The sequence below is a fragment of the Sus scrofa genome, chromosome 3 (genome assembly GCF_054392235.1).
Source record: "Sus scrofa isolate SSC_HxYL_T2T_F1_AM1 chromosome 3, Sscrofa_HxYL_maternal_Yorkshire_Landrace_v2.0, whole genome shotgun sequence".
Lineage (NCBI taxonomy): Eukaryota > Metazoa > Chordata > Mammalia > Artiodactyla > Suidae > Sus > Sus scrofa.
This window is the reverse complement of record NC_139385.1, coordinates 7,355,639-7,377,417: the sequence shown is the minus strand read 5'-3', so window position 1 is coordinate 7,377,417 and position 21,779 is coordinate 7,355,639. Positions and strand designations below refer to the sequence as shown.

Sequence of the window (21,779 nt, the reverse complement as noted above, 5' to 3'; positions counted from 1 at the left end):
ACCAGACTCCAGGACAGCTCACGGAGATGTCAGATGTCTTTATTTACATGGGATTCATATCAGATTATCTCAGAAAATGAATCTTATCAAGCAATCTATTATTTATTTGTGTAATTTCTTCCCTCTCTTATTTGAATATCCTTAATGTCAGGTGAGATAGTGAGACACGTCTTGACCCTTTTCTTCTATTAATCCATGCAACAAAGTGTAATTATTTCATGTCATGTTGGTTCCTGGCTTGAATGAGAAATTGCAAACAAAGTGGAGCCCTTGCCCTCCTGAAATGCTCATTCTAATAAAGCAGACAGTGAGTAGAATCTATTATGCAAATCATGGAAATAAAGGTACAGGGTAGAATCAGGGGACACAGAATGAAGATGCTGCTTTACATAGGGCATGTTTGGACAAGGACACTTTTAAAATGAGATCCAAAAGAAATTAGCGGCTAGAACGCTCAAGACTTGACTTTGGTCTTCTCAGTTTCCAGAACTGTGAGAAATGAATAAAGCCACCCAGTCCATGGTATTTTTGTTAGGGCAGCTGGAATGGACAAAGGTAGTTCTCTATAGTGCCTAGCCACCTGAGAGAGGTTAGAATACTGGAAATGTTTGTTCATCACTAACTTTTTGCAGTAGTCATCAGGGATGGGGTCCCTAGAAAAATCTTTGAAATTTACTGAGGACAATTTAAGGAGCTTTTACCATTTGATGCACACTCAGGGCAACCGCACTTTTGGGTTTTGAGTGATCATCTCTCTCCCCAGCACTCTCCTCAGAGCCTTTGCCACATCCTTATTCCGGAGAGTGTATATTAGAGGATTCAGGGTGGGAGTGACGATGTTGTAGAACACGGAACCCACTTTGTCTTGCAATGGAGTGCGCTGGGACCTGGGCCTCATGTAGGAGAAGATGCAGGCGCCAAACCAGAGGGAAACCACAGTGAGGTGAGAGCTACAGGTGGCAAAGGCATTCCTCTTACTCCCAGCTGATCGCATGTGAATGACACTGCGGAGGATGAAGATGTAGGATGCAGAAATCAGGACGATGGGGAGCAGGAGCAGGAGGATGCTGCTGATGTACACTGTGGATTCATACACAGTGATGTCCCCACACACCAACTGCACAACTGCTGGAAACTCACAGTAGAAGTGGTGGATGTTCCGGGGCCCACAGAAAGGGAAGTGCATCAAGATCACTGTGTGAATGAGAGCGTTTACTGCTGCGCCCAACCAAGACATAACAGCCATCATCTGTCCCACCATTCTGTTCATGAGAACAGCATAACGCAGTGGGTGACAGATGGCCACATAGCGGTCATAGGACATGAAAGTTAGGAGAATACACTCAGCTCCACCCAGAGATAAAAAGAGGAAGTCCTGGGTGGCACAGCCCACAAAGGAGATGGACTTGGTGCCAGAGAGGTAGTTGATGGCCATCTTGGGGATGGTGGTGGAGACATGCATCAGATCCATGAGGGAGAGCTGGCTGAGCAGGACGTACATGGGGGTGTGAAGCCGGGGGTCGGCACAGATGAGGAGGATGGTGAGGGTGTTGCCACTCACCGCAATCAGGAAGACCACCATGGTCAAGGAGAAGAGGAAAGCGTGGGCCGGGGAGTCATCAAAGAGCCCTTCCAGGATGAAGTCAGCCAGAGAGGAGGTCTGATTCCTCTGCCTCATCTCTCCTTTCTCTGCCCTGGGAAATAGGCATTGCGACCAAAGTCCTAATGGAAAGAGTTTCCTCGTTAAGGAATAATTATCTAGACACACACATATATGTATATACTCATTGTCTTTTATAAGTATAAATGTGTGTACATGCTTTTCATGTATACTTGAAGTTTTACATGAAAAATATTGTAGGAGTTCCCATCGTGGCTCAGTGGTTAACGAATCCGACTAGGCACCATGAGGTTGTGGGTTCGATCCCTGGCCTTGCTCAGCGGGTTAAGTATCCGGCGTTGCCATGAGCTGTGGTGTAGGTTGCAGACGCAGCTCAATCCCATGTTGCTGTGGCTCTGGCATTGGCTGGTGGCTACAGCTCCAATTGGACCCCTAACCTGGGAACCTCCATATGCTGCAGGAGTGGCCCAAGAAATGGCAAAAAGACAAAAAAAAAAAAGAGAAGAAAAATATTGTAAATATATTTATATATGTCAGTCAAGATTTAACCAGAGGAGCCGAAGCACTGGGACAGGTAGAAAACATGTATGTGCACGTTTAATGGATTGTACATAAAGTTGGCATTTCTTGACTCTGAGGGCTACAGAAGCTGTCTATGGAAGGCTAATGGACTGGTGTGGGAAATTGCAGTCCTTGGGGCAAGCCATCAGTCAGAAAAGATGGATATAAGGTGTAGTGAGACAGTTCTCTTGTGGCCCAGTGGGTTAAGTATCCAGCGATGTGACTGCAGTGACTCTGGTTATTGGAGTGATGCGTGTTCAATCCCTGGCCTGGGAACATCCCCAGGCAGTGGCTGAAACTAAAAGTAAAATGTGATGGATGAAGGTCAGGCTGGAACCACAAACATGACAGGTAATCCCACAAGGGCAGGCTGAAACCCAGGTCCCCTATTGCTTGGGGACTAGGTGGCAGGTTCTCTTGCACAACCCGAGGCCCTAGATCATGAGGCTACACACACACACACACACACACACACACACACACACACACACACACTCCTGTCCCAGAAATCGGAGCATCTAAGGCAGGATCCAGGGGAAGGTAGAGTAACTGCAGGCCTACAGCCACCTCCCACAAGGGAGGTGAGTCGGCAGAAGAGCAGCAGTGTTGTCAATGATAAGAACGGCTGCTCCCCTTCTTGCCTGGAAGTACTCCCGAGCATCTCTCCTGGGCCCACCTTAACCTGACACTCGCAAGAGAGGTGTTATCACAACACCACCAGACTGGATCTCCTGTCAAGTTGGCACATGTGCACATCTCCTTAAAACACACGTGATCCCACAATGAACATAACAAAGTCATCCTTCTGCCTAATAGAACAATCCTGCATACAACCAAACACATGCAAGCCGTCAAGAAAAACAGGGAAGAAATTACCATTGTCCATGGGCTGAGTTCCCCTTTCCAAGAGCTACCCATCTGTGGAGGTCAGGTGCTCACTTTCCCAGTCACTCCTGTTGATGCTGATAGACTCACAAACACAGTGACCAGGCAGCATGGGTGGAGGCTCTACGTGGGCCCAGCAACTTCCACGGACCATGGATGTCCACTCAGTCTACACTCAGCCACTGCTGGGGCCCCATCTGTCAACCCCAGAGACCAACACAGAGTCCCTTCTGAGGCACCATCCCCAGGGGAATCAGCCAAATACTGGGTGGTAGATGCATTTGATTGATGGCTTCCATTACGGAAGGGAAATTACTTTATTCTCACTGGATTGCACACTCTGAACATGGATTTGCTTCCCTTTCCTTCAGCTCTGCTGCCAAACAACCCCCTGTGGACATACAGAACCCTGGATTCAGCCTCATGGTGTAGACAGAGCTGCTTTGACTAAGGAGCTTTTTTCATAGCACATCAGGTGGTGATGGGCCCCTTGCCCAGGGAATCCACTGGTCTAACCATGTGCTCACTAACCCTGAAACAAGTGGCCTGAAGTGGAATTATAGAGGTGTTCATGGGAGCCAAGTAGACACATACTAAACCAAACGTGAGAACGAATGTGATATGCGTCCTGGGTGTAACTGGGAGCCTACCATTTATGGGCCAGGGTGTTTCAACTAGGATTATAACATTTACTCAGCCAGTCTCCCCTTTATCACATTCTCCCAAGAACACTGATCAGAATGCGAGCTTGATCTCTATGACAAAACTGAACTTAGGAAATAAATGGAAAGTGATCCCCAAATAACCAGCTATCCTTCTGTATTTTTCTACAAAAACATTGGTCTAGATCATCTTGCATCCAGGTAATTTTTTTCTTTTTGGTCTTTTTAGGGCCACACCCATGGCATATGGAGTTTCCCAGGCTCGGGGTCAAGCCAGAGCTGTAGGCACTGGCCTACACCAGAGCGACAGCAAAGCCAGATTGGAGCCATGTCTCCAACCTTAACCACTGCTCATGGCAGCGCCAGATCCTTAACCCACTGAGCAGGCCAGGGGTTGAACCTGCATCATCATGGATGCTAGTCAGATTCATTTCCACTAAGCCTGAATGGAAACTCTCCAGATAACTTAATTTTTGAGTTGTATGCTTAGAAGTATCATTTGACCAGTAAGAGAGCAGGCATGATCCCTACCTTGCTCCACATGTAAGCAGCCCAGGTCATCCTCTGGGCTGTCACCTCACACAGTCATTTCACACTCAGCTCCCTGTGGATGAAGAGCCCACATTCCCCACACTCCCTCTCTTCACTGCAGCCCAGGCAACACTCCACACATTTATCCTTATTCGGGCACCTGTATCCTTCCCCCCCAACACACACACTTATCTCATTAGTCTCCATCTTTCCCTGGAACTCTCCATAGCATACATTGATCCATCACCTGAGTCCCATCTCCATTCCTCCCACAGCCAATCTACCTATTCACATCCCATTCTGAGTTGTGTCGCTCAAGGGACTTTTTCCTCTGTCTTCTCAGGCAGCTCCGTCAAGGAGCAACCTGACCTCACCCCTCACTCGAGTGTTGAGGAGCAAGCTGGCAGTGTCAGAGGATGCCCTCATCCCTAATAAAGGGCTCTGGAATGGCCCAAGCCCCAACAGTGCCTTACCTGGAACCTTCTCTGCAGAGGCTTGTGGGGAGAACTAGCATAGACGTGAAGAGAGAGGGTAGGACAGAGCCCCACTGCCTCACACACTGGCTACTGAACGTCCAAACAGGGCTTTTCTGAGGGCTCACCAGATGTCCTTCCTCACCCTGGCAATCTCTGTTTACTGTGGAGAAGCAGAGGGTCCCACCCAGTCACCACTGTTTCCACTCGTTCTGTCCTGACAGCATCACCAGGAGCAACCGGACATGGAATTCTGGGATGCTCTTGTGTGCAGGTTCAGATTTTGCATTCCCTCAGCATGCCTCAGGACAGATTAACTCATTGAACTTCTTTAGCCTCTAAATGGAGGGCCTTTAAATGATGCTTATGCCTTCTCTGCCTCTAACCATAGATCCAGATGCTTCTCCAACCACAATAGCTTTGAGAGCTTGGACTAGAACTCTTTGCTTTACTGTCCCTGTTTAGGAAGCTCCTTTTAACCTCTGCTTAATCCTCATGAGTCCAGAATCAAAAGTAAATCTGTTTGGCATTTTCTGCTGTATTGGGTCTCTCAAGGAACCCTCTTCTTAGCTTTAGTCCTCCTTTCCCACTTTGTAAAATAAGAATTGGGCTCTAGCACTGGCTTTTCAAATCAGTCCCTTCCTGACTGCATGGATGTTTCCTCAGCAGGAATGAAAGGTCTCAAATGAGGACAGACTGGGCCTGAGCTGAGCCAATCCTGAAGAAAGAGTGGACTCACTCATGAGAGAAAAAACAGCCACAAACCCAGGGGACCAATGTCAGCCAAGGCAGTTTAGGACACTAAATATATGGCATTGGGGATTCCTATGCAAAGGATACATCCTGAATGTCTTCTGGAAACCATGCCTCGAGATGCCCATTAGACTTGCTGTGTGCATGAGATAAATGTCCCCAAGGGCTTTGCTTGAAGGTTGAGTGTAGGCTCAGGGGAGTGAGTGGTTTTGAGGAGGGTGGCTGAGAAGGATACATGGGAATATCTTCTGCAAGGGCCATTTAACATGGAGAGAAACAATTCTAGATGCCCCAGCTTGATTTTCTATGTTTCTTTTATTCCTCACTTTTAAAAAATGTGTTTTTTTTTATTGAAGTAGAGTGATATGACATGTGTTAGTTTCAGGTGTACAGCAAGGTGATTCAATGTTCTATATATTCTTTTTTTTCAGACTATTTTCCCATATAGGTTGTTATGGAATACTGAGGGTTCCCTGTGCTATGCTGTAGGCCCTTCTTTATGATCTATTTTATATGCAGTAGTGTGTATATTCAAATCCCAAATGCCCAAGTTATCCCTGCCCATCACCTTTCCCCTTTGGTACCTATAACTTTCTTTTCTGTCTGTGAGTCTATTTCTGTTTTGTATACAAGTTTATTTGTATTATTTTCATTAGACTTCCACATATAAGCTATATCATATGATATTTGTCTTTGGCTTATTTCCCTTAGTCTGCTAATCTCTAGGTCTATTCATGTTCCTGCAAATGGAATTTTTTCATTCTTTTGAATGGCTGAGTAATGGTCCACTGTTTAAATATACCACATCTTTTTTTCCACAGCTTCTTTTTTTTAATCACTCAATGAATTTTATGACATTTATAGTTGTACAATGATCTTCACAACAGAATTTTATAGCATTTCCATCCCAGACCCCCAGTGCATCCTTCCAACCCCCCACCTGTCTCTTTTGGAAACCATAATTTTTTCAAAGTCTGTGAGTCAGTTTCTGTTCTGCAAAGAAGTTCATTGTGTGCTTTTTTCAGATTCCACACGTAAGTGATAGCATAGGATGTTGGTGTCTCACTGTCTGGCTAACTTCACTTAGCATGATAATTTCCAGGTCCATCCATGTTGCTGCAAATGCTGTTATTTCTTTCCTTTCGATACCACATCTTCTTTATCCATTACCGTTGGTATACATTTAGTTTGCTTCCTTGTCTTGGCTACTGTAAATAGTGCCTCATAGAACATTGCTCTGCATGTGTCTTTTTGATTTATATGACGTTCTCCAGCTATTTTCCCAGGAGTGGGACTGCAGTGTCACAGGTTAGCTCTATTTTTAGTTTCTTAAGGAACCTCTGTGTTGTTCTCCATGGTAGTTGTACCAACTTACATTCCCACCAAAAGTGTGGGAGGGTTCCTTTTCTCCACATCCTCAGCAGCACTTTTTATTTGGAGATTTTTGGATGGCGTCCTTCCTGACCAGTGTGAGGTTGTACCTCATTGTAGTTTTGATGGGCATTTCTCTAATAATCTGATTAAGATATTGAGCATCTTTTCATGTGCCTCCTAGACATCTCAATGTCTTCTTTAAAGAAACATCTATTTGGAACTTCTGACAAGGTTTTGATTGGGTTATTTGTTCTTTTCTACTATTGAGCTGTATAAGCTGTTTGTTTCACAAACTACAAGAAGGACACAAGTCTGCTCTAAAGAAAAATTCTAAAATGTAAGTCTAAACAAATTCATTACCAGCAAAGGGATCCCATTATATTTTATAGGAAAACTCAAGTAAGGAAAGGGACAGCATGGCAGGACAGAAAACTTTTAGATGATCACTGCTGTACTCCAGCATCACAGAAGATTCCTGACGCCTCCCACCAGGAAAGGACCAGAAGGGAGCTTGGACTCCCAGGCTCTCCAGGCTGCAGCCAGACCCGCCATGGAGGCCCCTACCTGGGGGTGTGCGAGCAGGTCCAGTGGGGAGGTGGGGTTGTCCTCAGCAAGGGCAGTAACCAGGCCCCTCCTGCAGGTGGGTGACTATAGCTCTGCCCCTCCTGGGCCATAAGGAGGCACGCTGCCCCTCCCCCACATGGAGACTCTGGGCTGTCCCCAGAGTTACCAGACCACACCCTTGGTATCTTGAGAGCCACAGGGAAGCAGGGGAGGTGTCTCTGGAGGCCTAGAGGGGAGACCCACTCCCATAGCTCCTCAGAAGTGAGGAGGCCTCCCCTCTTTTGTCCCCACCCTTTTCCAGCCAGGGCAATGTCAGAGGAAGCCACACAAAACAGGAGTTCCAATCAAATCCAGAGCCTGATGACGAAATAGCCAACATGTTCTGGTTTTCATCAAATAGCTCTCACCATAACAAGAGCCTGGAAGATCTCAAGCCAAACGTAAAGTCACCAACAGACAGGGACAGTGAGATCACAGGGATGGCAGAATTATCTAAGAAATATTTTAAGGCAACCATCACTCTCATAAAAAGGTGTAATGAGTAATTATGAACATGTTTGAAACAAATGAAAAAACTTTCAGCAAAGAAATAGAGTTTATAGCAGTGAGTTAATAACGATGTCAATATCCCAGTTGTGATGCTGAACTCTTTTGTGTGTTTTTTTTCCTTTGTTTTTTTTTTGGGGGGGGTGTACACCCATGGCATATTGTAAATTAGGCTAGACAGCTAATGGCCTATACCACAGCCACAGCAATACCAGATCTGAGCTGTGTCTGCGAGCTACACTGCAGCTCTCGGCAATACCAGATACTTAACCCACTGAGCAAGACCAGGGATCGAACCTGAATCCCCATTGACAGCAGTCCAATTCATTTCAGCTGAGCCACTACAGGAGCGCCCATGTTAAACAGTTTTTTGCATGACGTTACTACCAGGGAAAAGTGGGTGAGGGCTGCATGGCATCTCCCTGTATCTTGCCAACCACTGCATGTCAACTACGACTACCTCGAAGTTTACTTTTTAAAAGTTTAATTTAGAAAAAGTTTAATTTAAAAAGTTCATAGTTGAGGAGTTCCCAAAAGGCGCAGAGGATTAAGGATCCCATATAGTCACTGCAGTGGCTTGGGTGGCTGCTGTGGCATGGGTTCAATCCCTGGCCGAGGAATTTCCACACACCACGAGTGAGGCCAAAAGAAAGTTACATAGCTCAGCGTTAGAAAAACCGACTGAAACACAGCTTTTTCAGTGTCAAGCCCTAGACATTCAGGCTTATTGAAGGTAAAAATGTGGTTATTTTGTCCCATCTCATTGTTGACGATTTAGTCTTTTTCAACAAAGAAATGCCTTTCTATTCAATAGTAAATGTATTCCACAAATATACATTTGTAGAGTGTCTATTAGATGCGGTAGCCACATCCAGGTAAGTAATGGGAATGTATGTACCATTGATGGCGAGACTGTGTTGCAGACATATGCCCACATACCCACTTTTTTACATTAAAAAAATCCTGTGGGATTAGCTGTTGTCATCGTTATCATTTTGCCGTGAGTATACCGGAAAGGTAAATACATGACTCCCAAAAATATGGAATCAACATGTCTCAAAGATTTTTGCAAAATCAATACATTAATGTTGAAACAACTCCTTCTAAGGCTTTTGGTGAAACAGTGTATATGGTTCATCAGTAAAAGCATTTTTGACAATAGAACATCAGTGAAAGAATGTTACAACAAAAGCCATATGTCAGAGAGAAAAATGAGTAATATGCTACAATAAAACCAGCTCTTGGGGATTCTCTTTCTACTGGTTCATCTGATGTATAGATTAACCTTCAACTTCACCATGTTTGAACTCTAATCATATAGGAAATCCCAAAGTGAAACAGGAGCCTTTGGCTGGATAAATAAATAAGCCTTGAGGTGGCTTGGTAAATGATGCTGCAATATGCCATGGAAAGAGCTTGTCATCCTCTTGCATGCGTTCCAGGTATTGAATAAGTTTTTAACAAATTAATAAGATCAGATGCTTAAAAAGCTGAAGAGCCCAAATTTGAGTACTTCTAACTCCAAATCTTATCGTATTCTCCTGCAAATAAACCACACTGTTCCTGAACATCCCTGGCCCAATGAGATCAGCAGAATGTAAAGAAACAGGGCAATTAAGTGTAAAACAAGATTATAGATATAAACATGGGGTGTGCTGGGACATTATGGTATCCATAAGCCTTACACAGGCAAGGAATGCTACTCAGGTGAGATGAATCCAGCTGCGTCTAGAGACAGGGGTTTATAATTAGTCACGTGTGGAAAGGGAGGAAGTGACGTCCCAGGAAGAAGCGAATGCCTCTGTGATACACACAGGTATCACGATCCAGGAGCATGTTGAGCTGAAGGGAGATGTCTCTTAAGGTCTTGGGAGTCAGGAAGGGGCTCAAAAAGCTGCTCACCCAAAAGGACTCGAGGTGCAGACAAGACCTGAGGATTCCAGGAAACCTTCAGGAACCAGGTACGTTTCACTCACTTTGAATTACCACATCTATCTTTAAGAGGAAAGCTCTGGAATTTTATTGTTTGGTTTTGTTTAGTATGATGGACTATAAATATCTTGGCAGTATTTGGACTATTGTATACTCAGTCTGCCTGACTCCAAGTTGAATATTCTTTGAAGTTTGTCAGTTTGAAAATATTTAAGAAGCCCTAATTGACTGTGATGTGCTCTTTCTTTACTGAACTTGATTAACCTGTTCTAAGATTTTACTTAACTTTTATTTATTAGTATCATAAATAAGATTGGCCTATGTTTTTCATTTTCATGATACATTTCTGAAATTAAATCTTGAGAAATTCCTCTCAAGAAAACGTATCGAAATACAGAAATTTCTCTGAACCCTGTAACTCTAAGGGAATGAGAGTTTTTTTAATGAGCAAATGCTGTGATGAACATGAAAACTAGGACAAGGTGTGGGAGGGAAAGATCATAGGCTTTGGAACCTGACAAACGTGAGTGGGGCCAGGACTTCAGTAAGGGAGGTGAGGGGCTGGAGGTACAACTTCACGGAGGTGCCTGGGGTCAGGCTGGGGCAGGGCTGGCACCTGCAAGAGAATCTGGCTTCAATTTTGCTCCTTTGGTGACCTATCGGCCTCAGCCTCATGCAGCCTCTTGGTCATGAGTCTAGATACCAGCCCTGCTCCCACTACTCCCACAATCTCAGATGAGTTACTTCAGCCCTTTAACTTTAACCTCAATTATTTTCTTCTGCAAAGAGATTGCTTCTATTCACCTGTCTCCCAAGGTTCTTTGAAAATTGAGTAGATATATTCTAGTGAGCATATTTCCTGGAGTATCACAGGTGCACATTAAAGTTTGTTTCTTTACCCTCTGGATTCTACCCGGCAGCCCCTCTCCACCCCCCACAAAAAGATGCTGCAGGAGAAGTAGGTAGAAGGTAGATATTACCGAGCTTTTTGCATGGATAGGTGTTTGGGCTCAATCTAGAACACTGGTTCTCACAGTGTCCTACATATCCCAAGAGCATCAGCATGACCTGGGAGTGTGTTAGAAATGGAAATTCTTGGAGTTCCCCTCATGGCTCAGTGGAAACAAATCTGACTAGCATCCATGAGGATGCAGGTTCCATCCCTGGCCTCGCTCAGTGGGTTAAGGATCCGGCATTTCTGTGGCTGTGGTGTAGGCTGGCAGCTGCAGTTCTGATTCGACCCCTAGCCTGGGAACCTCGTGTGCTGCAGGGGAGACCCTAAAAAGACAAAAATAAATAAATAAATAAATAAATAAATAAATAAATAAATAAATAAATAAATAAATAAATGTAAATTCTGGGTTTCCCAGTCAGAAACTCTGGTAGGGGTCAGGATTAAGCAAACTGTTTTAATGAGCCCTCCATAGGATTCTGATGGGTGCTCACGGTGGAGAATCATGTTGTAGAAGAACTTGAGAATAATTGTGGCATTTGAATCAAGAAGGTAGTATCAAAGTATTTAAATGAGAGCAGCGTTCAGAGCTGTGACTGAATAAATGATAATGACAGGGATTCAAGGCAGAAGGCAGGGAGCCTCATTAGGAAGATATTCCTTTAAAGTAACTATTCAGTTACCCAAAAGTGAACAACAATAGTGAAAGTGATCATGCCTAGGACAGAGGTTTGCAGTGGTGTGGATATAGCAGAAATACTGTCATTGGGCAGCTTCTTAGTGTGTATCTTGGTCCTGCAAAACCGGGGATATTAGCAGGGTCATAGCAGGTGGACAATAGATGGGTGCTTTTGAGTGAATGAACCCAGAGGATGTCCTGCTCTGCTCATATTTAAGTGAAATGTTTGGTTGTATTTAACTTTTTTAAAATCACACCCATGGTACATGGAAGTTCCTGGGCCAGAGACCAAACCGGGACCACAGCGGTGACCCAAGCCACTGCCCTGAAAACACCAGATTCTTACCCAGGTGAGCCACAAGAGAATTCCTGTCATTTCAATTTCAAAGAAAATAAAACTGTTCTCTGGCAGATGAATATCAACAAAACAGATGCTGTTAGGGCTCCTTGACCTTTGACATACGAAGCGAACCTAGACATCATGAACTTGGAATTTTTCTCTATGCCATGATGCTTTATTTGTTGTTGAATTAGAGTCCTCTGGGTAAATGTGAGTATGTGAAGAGCTCATGAGAATCACTGAACCCACGGTAATGGCACGTCACTTCTCTTGCCAGATATGAGGCAATGTGTGAGGTGTGCAGAGGATCAGTACCCTAATAGTGACCAAGACCATTGCCTCTCAAAGGTGGTGACCTTCCTGGCCTGTGGAGATCCTCTGGGGATGGTCCTGGCCTGCACAGCCCTTGGTCTGCCTGTGCTCACAGCTGGGGCTCTTGGGGTCTTTGTGAAGCAGAGGGACACCCCCAGAGTCAAAGCTAATAACTGGGCTCTCAGCTACATCCTGCTCATCTCCCTCATCCTGTGCTGCCTCTGCTCCTTCCTCTTCCTTGGCCGTCCCAACACTGCCACCTGCCTCCTCCAGCAAATGCCCTTTGGGGTCATCTTCACCATGGCCGTTTCCACCACTTTGGTTAAAACCATCACTGTGGTCCTGGCTTTCAAGGTCACAACCCCAGGGAGAATGATGCAGCAGTGGTTGCTCTCAGGGGCCCCCAGTGCCCTCATTGCCATCTGCTCCTTGATTCAAGGGACTTTCTGTGCAGTCTGGTTGGGGACCTCTCCCCCTTTCATGGACATAGATGCACATTTGGAGTCTGCCCCCCCGATTGTCATGTGCAACAAGGGCTCTGCCATGATGTTGTATCTTTCCTTAGGATACTGGGTTTCCTTGGCCCTCTTGAGCTTCACCCTGGCTTTCCCGGCCAGGAACCTACCCAACACTTTCAATGAAACCACTTGACTGACATCCAGCATGCTGGTGTTCTGTAGTGTCTGGATCACATTCCTCCCTGTGTACAATAGCTCCAAAGGGAAGGTCACAGTGGCGGTGGAGGTCTTTTGCTTCTTGGCTTCCAGTGCTGGGTTACTGGGGTGCATCTTTGCCCCCAAGTAGTATCATATCCTCCTCCGGTCAGAGAGGAATATCCTCCAAAGACTAAGGAGCAAACCTCTCTGGGGGAAAATAAATATTCCAGGAGGGGTGTGTGTGTGTATTACCTAAGACAATTAGAAAGCCTGAAAATTAAAGAAAACCCTGAAGAGTTGTCTCCCCACACCTTGCCATGGGTACCTGTCTGTTCTGGCATCATTTTTTCCCTTGATTTGGAATGCCCTGGTTCTGTTCATTACATCCCTGGATATAAATCTCTGTTCTGCACTAACTCTTCTTTCATCGATTCTTTTCTTGAATGAATAGCCTTTTCTTTTTACTTCCTAGATTTCATAGTATGTCCTGAGTGCTGATAACAGGTGTATTTTGGTACTGCTGCTTTGTGGTTATTTTGTTTTTTCATAATAAATTTCTCAAATTTTTGAAGGGTCTTGGTAAGGTCCATAATACACCATAGAACAGTTGGATTGGAATTGTTTTGATTTCATAGATGAATTTGAAGAAGGACTGACTTCTCTGTGGTAAAATTTCCCACTCAGGAATGCAGGTTAACTCTTCATTTATCCTAGCCTTTTGATTTTATTTCTTAACGCTTTCTTATATTTATTATATTAATGAGTCATCTCTAGTTATGTGGGTTGTTGAGTAATGTATTGTGTGTTGTTCTTTTTTGAGCTTACTGGTTTTCTCCTATGAGTTCTAGATTGATTATTTTGAATTCTAAGGTATACCAAATAATAACAGGTTTCTTCCTGCTCCAGATACTTATTTCTTCACAGTTGTATTAAGGGGAGTCTTTAACATAATGCTTACCAGTAGTAGAAAGTGTGAGCTTTGCATTCTTGGATTTGATGGAAATGTTTCTAGTATCTCTTTTTTTCCACTAAAATGTATGTTGGTGGGTTTTGATTATATCTTTTTTTTATATTTTTTTATTTTCCCACTGTACAGCAAGGGGTCAGGTTATCCTTTCATGTATACATTACAATTATAGGTTTTCCCCACCCTTTCTCTGTTGCAGCATGAGTATCTAGACAAAGTTCTCAATGCTATTCAGCAGGATCTCCTTGTAAATCTATTCTAAGCTGTGTCTGATAAGCCCAAGCTCCCCATCCCTCCCACTCCCTCCCCCTCCCATCAGGCAGCCACAAGTCTCTTCTCCAAGTCCATGATTTTCTTTTCTGAGGAGATGTTCATTTGTGCTGGACATTAGATTCCAGTTATAAGTGATATCATATGATGGTATTTGTCTTTGTCTTTCTGGCTCATTTCACTCAGGATGAGATTCTCTAATTCCATCCATGTTGCTGCAAATGGCATTGTGTCATTCTTTTTTATGGCTGAGTAGTATTCCATTGTGTATATATACCACATCTTCCCAATCCAATCCTCTGTCGATGGACATTTGGGTTGTTTCCATGTCCTGGCTATTGTGAATAGTGCTGCAATGAACATGCGGGTGCACGTGTCTCTTTTAAGTAGAGTTTTGTCCAGATAGTTGCCCAAGAGTGGGATTGTGGGGTCATATGGAAGTTCTATGTATAGGTTTCTGAGGTATCTCCAAACTGTTCTCCATAGTGGCTGTACCAGTTTACATTCCCACCAACAGATTATATCTTTTTTTAATTGAAATAAATATCTCATTAATGAGGAGAGTGCCCTATATTCAACCCGTTAAGATTTTACATAAATGTTTCATATTGTGGTAAAAGATACATAATATAAAATTTACCATCTTAACCATATTTAAGTGCACAGTTCCATAGTAAGTACATTCATACGATGGTGCAACCAAATTCCAGAACCCTTTTGATCTTCTCAAAATAAAAGTCTATAAGAATGGGACAACTCCCCATCCCCTGGCTCCACCATTCTACTTTCTTTCTCTGCGAGAAACAAAGCAGAATGTGTCTTTTGATGAAGACTTCATTTCACTTAAAATAATTTCCTTAAGGTTCAGCCATGTGTAGCATATGTCAGAATTTTCTTCCTTTTTCAGGCTTAATCATATTCCTTTGTTTGTCCATGTACCACGTTTTGTTTATGCATTCATCGATCACCAGGCACTTGAGCTGCTCCCACTTCTAGGCTGTTGTGAATTACACTTCTATGAACAAAGGTGTGCAAATAGCTCTTGGAAATGCTGCTTTTAATTCTCTGGGGCATATACCCAGAAGTGCAATTTCTGGATCACAAGGTAATTCTATTATTCATTTTTGAGATACCACCAAAACGTTTGCTCTGATGGCTGTACCAGTTTACATTCCCACCAAGAGTGCAGAAGTAGTGCAGTGCCTGTGCATCTCTCCCAACACTTACTAATCTCTGCTTTTTAAAGAAAAGTCATCTCAATAAGCATGTGGTGGCAGCTGATTGTGTTAACAGATGTTTGTTTTTATTAAAGAGTGAGACTTAGTTTTCTTATCTTAATAGTTATAAATGACATAGAACATTATATCCCTCCAGGTGCACAGCATAGTGATTTGCTATGTGTGTGTATTTCAAAATGATTGCCACACTAAGTTTAGTTAATTCACCTCACATAGAGTATTTTTCTTGTTATAAGAACTTCTAAAGTCCTTTGTCTTGGCAGCTTTCAAATACACAATTCTACATGATTAACTATAGTCACCATGCCCTACATTAAATCCTTCAAACTCATTTACCTTACAACTGGAAGTTTTAATCTTGATCACCTTCACCCATTTCTTCTACCCTGAGCACCAACCCTGGCGTCACTAATCTGTTCTCTGTATCTGAAAGTTGAGAGTTTTTGGAATTCTCTTATGGCACAGCAGGTTAAGGATCTGGCCTTTTCACAGCAGCAGCTTCGGTCCCTGCTGTGACATATGTTCTTACACATGCTACAAGTGCAGCCCAAATAAATACACAAATAAAATTTGAGAAACTTTTTTTTTGGTTCCACATATAAGTGATATCATAGAGTATTAGTCTTTCTCTGTCTGACTCTTAGCATTATGCCCTCAAGCTCTTTCCATCCAGTCACAAATGGAAAGAAATCCTAATTTTTTATCATTAAATAATATTCCATTGTACATAATGTGTGTGTTTATATGTGTGTGTGTGTACATATAGCAATATTAAGTCTTCTAATGTATGAACACAGGGTATCTTTCCATTCATTTTGATCCCTTTAATTTATTTCAGCAGTTTTGTAGTTTTCAGTGTGCAAATCTTTCACTTCCTTAGATAAATTATTTCTGTTATTCCACTTGATTTCTATGGAAAGTGGAATGAAGTTGAACCCTCACCTTACACAATATGCAACATTTAACTAAAAATGTACCAAGAACCTAATGTAAGAGCTCAAACTATAAAACTCTTAGAAGAAAATCTAGGGGGAACCTTCATGGCAGTGCATTCACAAAGATTTCTTGGCTATGACACCTAAACCACAGACAACTAAACGAAAACTACATGAATGAGAAGGTAGCAGAATTGTAAAACTTGCCTTTATTAAATGACAGAATCGAAAGAGTGAAAGGCAACCTATGGAATGACAGAAAATATTTGTAATCCCTGTGTCAAAGAAGGGGTTAATAGGAGTTCCTGTTGTGGTAGAGTGGGATCAGCGGGGTCTCTGCAGCACTAGCATGCAGGTTGAGAGGTTCCATGCCTGTCCAGTACAGTGGGTTAAAGGATCTGGTTTTACACAGCTGAGGCATAGGTGAAAGAGTGGCTTGGATCTGATCCCTGGCTAGGGAAACCCATATGCCTCAAGTCATCCAAAGAAAGAAAGAAAAAAAAAGGGATAGGAGATTAATATCCATAATATATCAAAATGATTACAATTATGTAGAGTTATATCTCTTCTCAAGAGGACAGGGGGATATAACACTGTCCTCTTTTATTTTTGGCAAATAATACATGAATAGCCACCCATCGACTTACCTTAGGTTGTTTCATTCTATAATAACTTAATAGCATTCCTGACAAGGCCATATTTGTCTGACTAGAGAGAGAGGTAGCAGAGTAAAGACCAACTCTTTGTGTGTGTGTGTCCCTTTAGGGCTGCACCCCCAGAATACGGAGGTTCCCAGGCTAGGGTTTGAATTGGAGCTGTAGGCAGTGGCCTATGCCACAGACACAGCAATGCCAGATCTCAGCCATGGCTGTGACCTACATCACCGCTCATGGCAATGCAAGATCCTTAACCCACTGAGCGAGGCCAGGGATAGAACCTGTATCCTCGTGGACACGAGTCAGATTCATTTCTGATGAGCCACCACAGGAACTCTAAGACCAACTCTTGCTAACTGGGATGGAGACCTAGCTGTTTATTCAACATGCTTATGTCTTCCAAAACAAGCCGGGCGTCGTTTCTGTAAAAATCAATTCTCCTTGATTGTGCTGTGTTACAAGGCAAATACAACCTGAGGGCTAGTGGTGAATATGGCCCCAGCTCATGATGAACAGCCCATCTTAGCTCATCATCTTGAGGATGCCAAAAGGCTCTTTCTCAAAGGGAAAATACCTGCCTGTCAAAGAAAGCATAACCTTGCTCCCAAACATTGTGTTACTCCTCTGAAGATGGTCACTAAGCTGAACAAAGCGTTTAACAGCTAGAAGAAGCAAGAAATAGGAATAGAAATCTGTCCATCACTTTGGCATCCCTCAGCCCATTAGACTCCAGGACAGTTCACTGAGATGTCAGATCCCTGAGTTCACAGGGGAGTAATACATGGCTATCGTAGAAAATGACTCTTACTAAGGGATCTGTTGTAATGTTTATTTATATAATCAGTTTCCTCTCAATTGAATATCATTCATGTCAATTGAGATAGGAAGGAGTCTTGGCCATTTTCCCTTATTAATCCATGCAGTAAATAGTGCACAATTTAAGTCATGTCATGTTGGTTCCGGGCTTGAGTGAGAAATAGCAATCATAGCAGGGCCCTTGCCCTCTTGAAACTCTCATTCCAATACAGCCAACAGTAAGTGGAGTACAGTGTAACACGTTGTGCATATCATGCAAATGAGGTTCACAAAGTACAAACAGGGGACACAGAATGAAGATACTGCTTTAAATAGGATCATAAGGAGCCATGTTTGGAGAAGGTCACTTTCAAAATGAGATCCAACAGAAACTCGAGAGTGTCAAGAACATTCATGACTTGACCTTCATCTTCTCAGTCTCCAGAACTGTGAGAACTGAGTGTTTGGTGTTTAAGCCATCCCATTCTATGGTATTTTTGTTAGGGCAGCTCAAATGAACTAAGGTAGTTCTCTATGGTACTCTAGTACTCTACGCTCTCAATACCCCTGAGACCAAGATTGAATACTGGAAATGTCTGTTAAACGTTTCATGTTTGCAGTAGTCATCAGGGGTGGGGTACCTAGAAAAATCTTTGAAATTTAATGAGGACAATTTAAGGAGCTTTAACCATTTGTTGCACACTCAGGGCAACCGCACTTTTGGGTTTTGAGTGATCATCTCTCTCCCCAGCACCCTCTTCAGAGCCTTAGCTATATCTTTATTTCGGAGAGTGTAGATTAGAGGATTCAGGGTGGGAGTGACGAAGTTGTAGAACACGGAACCCACTTTGTCTTGCAATGGGGTGCGCTGGGACCTGGGCCTCATGTAGGAGAAGATGCAGGCGCCAAACCAGAGGGAAACCACAGTGAGGTGAGAACTACAGGTGGCAAAGGCATTCCTCTTACCCCCAGCTGCGTGCATGTGAATGACATTGTGGAGGATGAAGATGTAGGATGCAGAAATCAGGACGATGGGGAGCAGGAGCAGGACGATGTCACCAATGTACATGGCGATTTCATACACAGTGATGTCTCCACATACCAACTGCACAACTGCTGGAAGCTCACAGTAGAAGTGGTGGATGTTCCGGGGCCCACAGAAAGGGAAGTGCATCAAGATCACTGTGTGAATGAGAGAGTTTACTGCTGCGCCCAACCAAGACATAACAGCCATCATTTGACCCACCTTTCTGTCCATGAGAACAGCATAACACAGTGGGTGACAGATGGCCACATAGCGGTCATAGGACATGAAAGTTAGGAGAATACACTCAGCACAACCCAGAGACAAAAAGAGGAAGTCCTGGGTGGCACAGCCCACAAAGGAGATGGACTTGGTGCCAGAGAGGTAGTTGGCTGCCATCTTGGGGATGGTGGTGGAGACATGCATCAGATCCATGAGGGAGAGCTGGCTGAGCAGGACGTACATGGGGGTGTGAAGCCGGGGGTCGGCACAGATGAGGAGGATGGTGAGGGTGTTGCCACTCACCGCAACCAGGAAGACCACCATGGTCAAGGAGAAGAGGAAAGCGTGGGCCGGGGAGTCATCAAAGAGCCCTTCCAGGATGAAGTCAGCCAGAGAGGAGGTCTGATTCCTCTGCCCCATGTCCCCTGTCTCTGCCCCTGGGGAAAGAGGAAGTGGGGACAAAAGTGCTATTGGAAATACTGGGGTTCATCCAACCTGACAGAAGCATCTTTTGATGCAGGAAAGAATTCTTTTAAATTTCTGGCATTATAGTTGATGTACAATGTTGTGTTATTTCTCCTGTATAGCAAAGTGATTCAGATTCTTTTTCATAATTTTTTATTATAGTTTATCACCGGACATAGAATATGGTTCCCTGTGCTATACAGTAGGACTTTATTTTTGAAAGAAGGTTTTAATTTTTCTTCCATTACTAATTATTCAACAGCTCTAATTGTTGAAATAATTGTTCTTTAAATTGTAGAACTTCATATATCTGTTCGTGTATATGTTCTCTCTGTTCACTGTTCACTCTGATGTTCCAAAATATGTAGAGCCAAACTTCTAAACAGAGTCTCTCCTCACTAAGGAAGAATTATGTAGACACACATGTATATATATCATTGTCTTTTATAAGTGTACATAATATGCATATGCTTTGCATGCATACTCTAAATTTTATATATAATATCAATGTAATCTTTCAGATTATTTCATATATCAGTCAGGGCTTAACCAGAGAAGCTGAACCACTGAAAGATTTATACATATGCACATTTAATGGTTTGTGCAGAAAGTTGTCCTTACTTGACTGTGAAAACAGGTTAAGCAGGTCTGTGTAAGGCTGTCAGCTTTGTGTCTGATGCTGGAACTTGCAGTTCATGGGGCAAGCAGCCAGTCAGGAAAGATGGATATTAAGTGCAGTGAGACAGTTCCCTTGTGGCTCAGAGGGTTAAGTAATAGGCATTGTCAGCGCAGTGGCTCTGGTTATTGGAGTGGAGCAGATTTGATCCCTCCTGGGAACGTCCACAGGCAGTGGGTGCAGCTAAAAAGAAAAATGAGATGATGGATCAAGGTCAGGCTGGAACCCACAGACATGCCAGGTAATCCCACAAGGCAGACTGAAACCCAGGTCCCTTCTTACCTCTGGACTTGGTGGCAGGGTTCTCTTGCACACCCTGAGGCCCTGCTTAATGAGTCTAAACATACCCTCCTGGCCCAGAAATCAGAGCATCTACGGCAGGATCCAGGGAAAGGTAGAGTAACTGCAGGCCCACAGCCACCTCCCACCAGGGAGGTGAGTCAGCAGATCAGAAGCAGATCAGCAGCTGTGTCATCAATGATAAGAACAGCTGCACCTATTCTTGCCTGGAAGTACTCCAGAGCATCTCCCCTTAGCCCACCTTAACCTGACACTCACAAGAGAGGGGTTCTGGTAAATGATGGGTATCCAAGCCCAGGCGACACATCACAACAGCCACAGACTGGATCTCCAGTCAAGGTGGCACATGTACTCATCTCCTTAAAACACACATGATCCCACAATGAACACAGCAGAGTCATCCGTCTGCCTACTAGAACTATCCAGCATACAACCAAGCACATGTACGCAGTGTTAGGAAAACAGGGAAGAAATTACTCTTGACTATTGTCCATGGAATGAGTCACCCTTTCCAAGTGTTGACCCATCTGTGGACATCAAGTGCTCCCTTTCTCAGTCACTCCTATTGATGCTGATAGACTCACAAACACAGTGACCAGGCAGCATGGGTGGAGGCTCTATGTGAGACCAGAACCTTCCACGGACCATGGATGTCCACTCAGTCTACACTCAGCCACTGCTGGGGCCCCATCTGCCAAGCCCAGAGACCAACACAGAGTCCCTGCTGTGGCACCATCCCCAGCAGAATCAGCCAGATACTGGGTGGTAGATGCATTATATTGATGGCTGCCATTAAGGAATGGCTCTTCTCTCATTAGTCTCCATCTTTCTCTGGAACTCTCCATAACATACATATATCCATCACCTGAGTCCCATCTCCATTCCTCCCTCAGCCAATCTACCTATTCACATCCCATTCTGAGTTGTGTCGCTCAAGGGACTTTTTCCGTGTCTTCTCAGGCAGCTTCCCTCAAGGAGAAACCTGACCTCACCCCTCACTCGAGTGTTGAGGAGCAAGCTGGCAGTGTCAGAGGATGCCCTCATCCCTAATAAAGGGCTCTGGAATGGCCCAAGCCCCAACAGTGCCTTACCTGGAACCTTCTCTACAAAGGCTTGTGGGGAGAACTAGCATAGACGTGAAGAGAGAGGGCAGGACAGAGCCCCACTGCCTCACACCCTGGCTACTGGACATCCAAACAGGGCTTTTCTGAGGGCTCACCAGACGTCCTTCCTCACCCTGGGAATCTCCGTTTACTGTGGAGAAGCAGAGGGTCCCACCCAGTCACCACTGTTTCCACTCGTTCTGTCCTGACAGCATCACCAGGAGCAACCGGGCATGGAATTCTGGCATGCTCTTGTGTGCAGGTTCAGAGTTTGCACTCCCTCAGCA

General features: G+C 44.0%; 2 protein-coding genes and 1 pseudogene across 2 annotated transcripts; 1 reads left to right on the top strand and 2 right to left on the bottom strand.

The window, feature by feature from the left end:
• Positions 1–715: 715 nt before the first annotated feature.
• On the bottom strand, positions 716–1,678 carry LOC146404362 (olfactory receptor 2AE1-like). Its single transcript, XM_085020088.1, has one exon. It carries the CDS (start codon positions 1,676–1,678, stop codon positions 716–718), a length of 963 nt encoding a protein of 320 aa, XP_084876214.1.
• Positions 1,679–18,405: 16,727 nt separating this feature from the next.
• LOC146404361 (olfactory receptor 2AE1-like) lies at positions 18,406–19,368 on the bottom strand. Its single transcript, XM_085020087.1, has one exon. The coding sequence runs from the start codon at positions 19,366–19,368 to the stop codon at positions 18,406–18,408; it is 963 nt and encodes a 320-aa protein (XP_084876213.1).
• A 1,667-nt stretch (positions 19,369–21,035) lies between these two features.
• The window catches only part of LOC146404360 (vomeronasal type-2 receptor 116-like), a 38,149-nt pseudogene continuing 37,405 nt past the window's right edge, over positions 21,036–21,779 (top strand).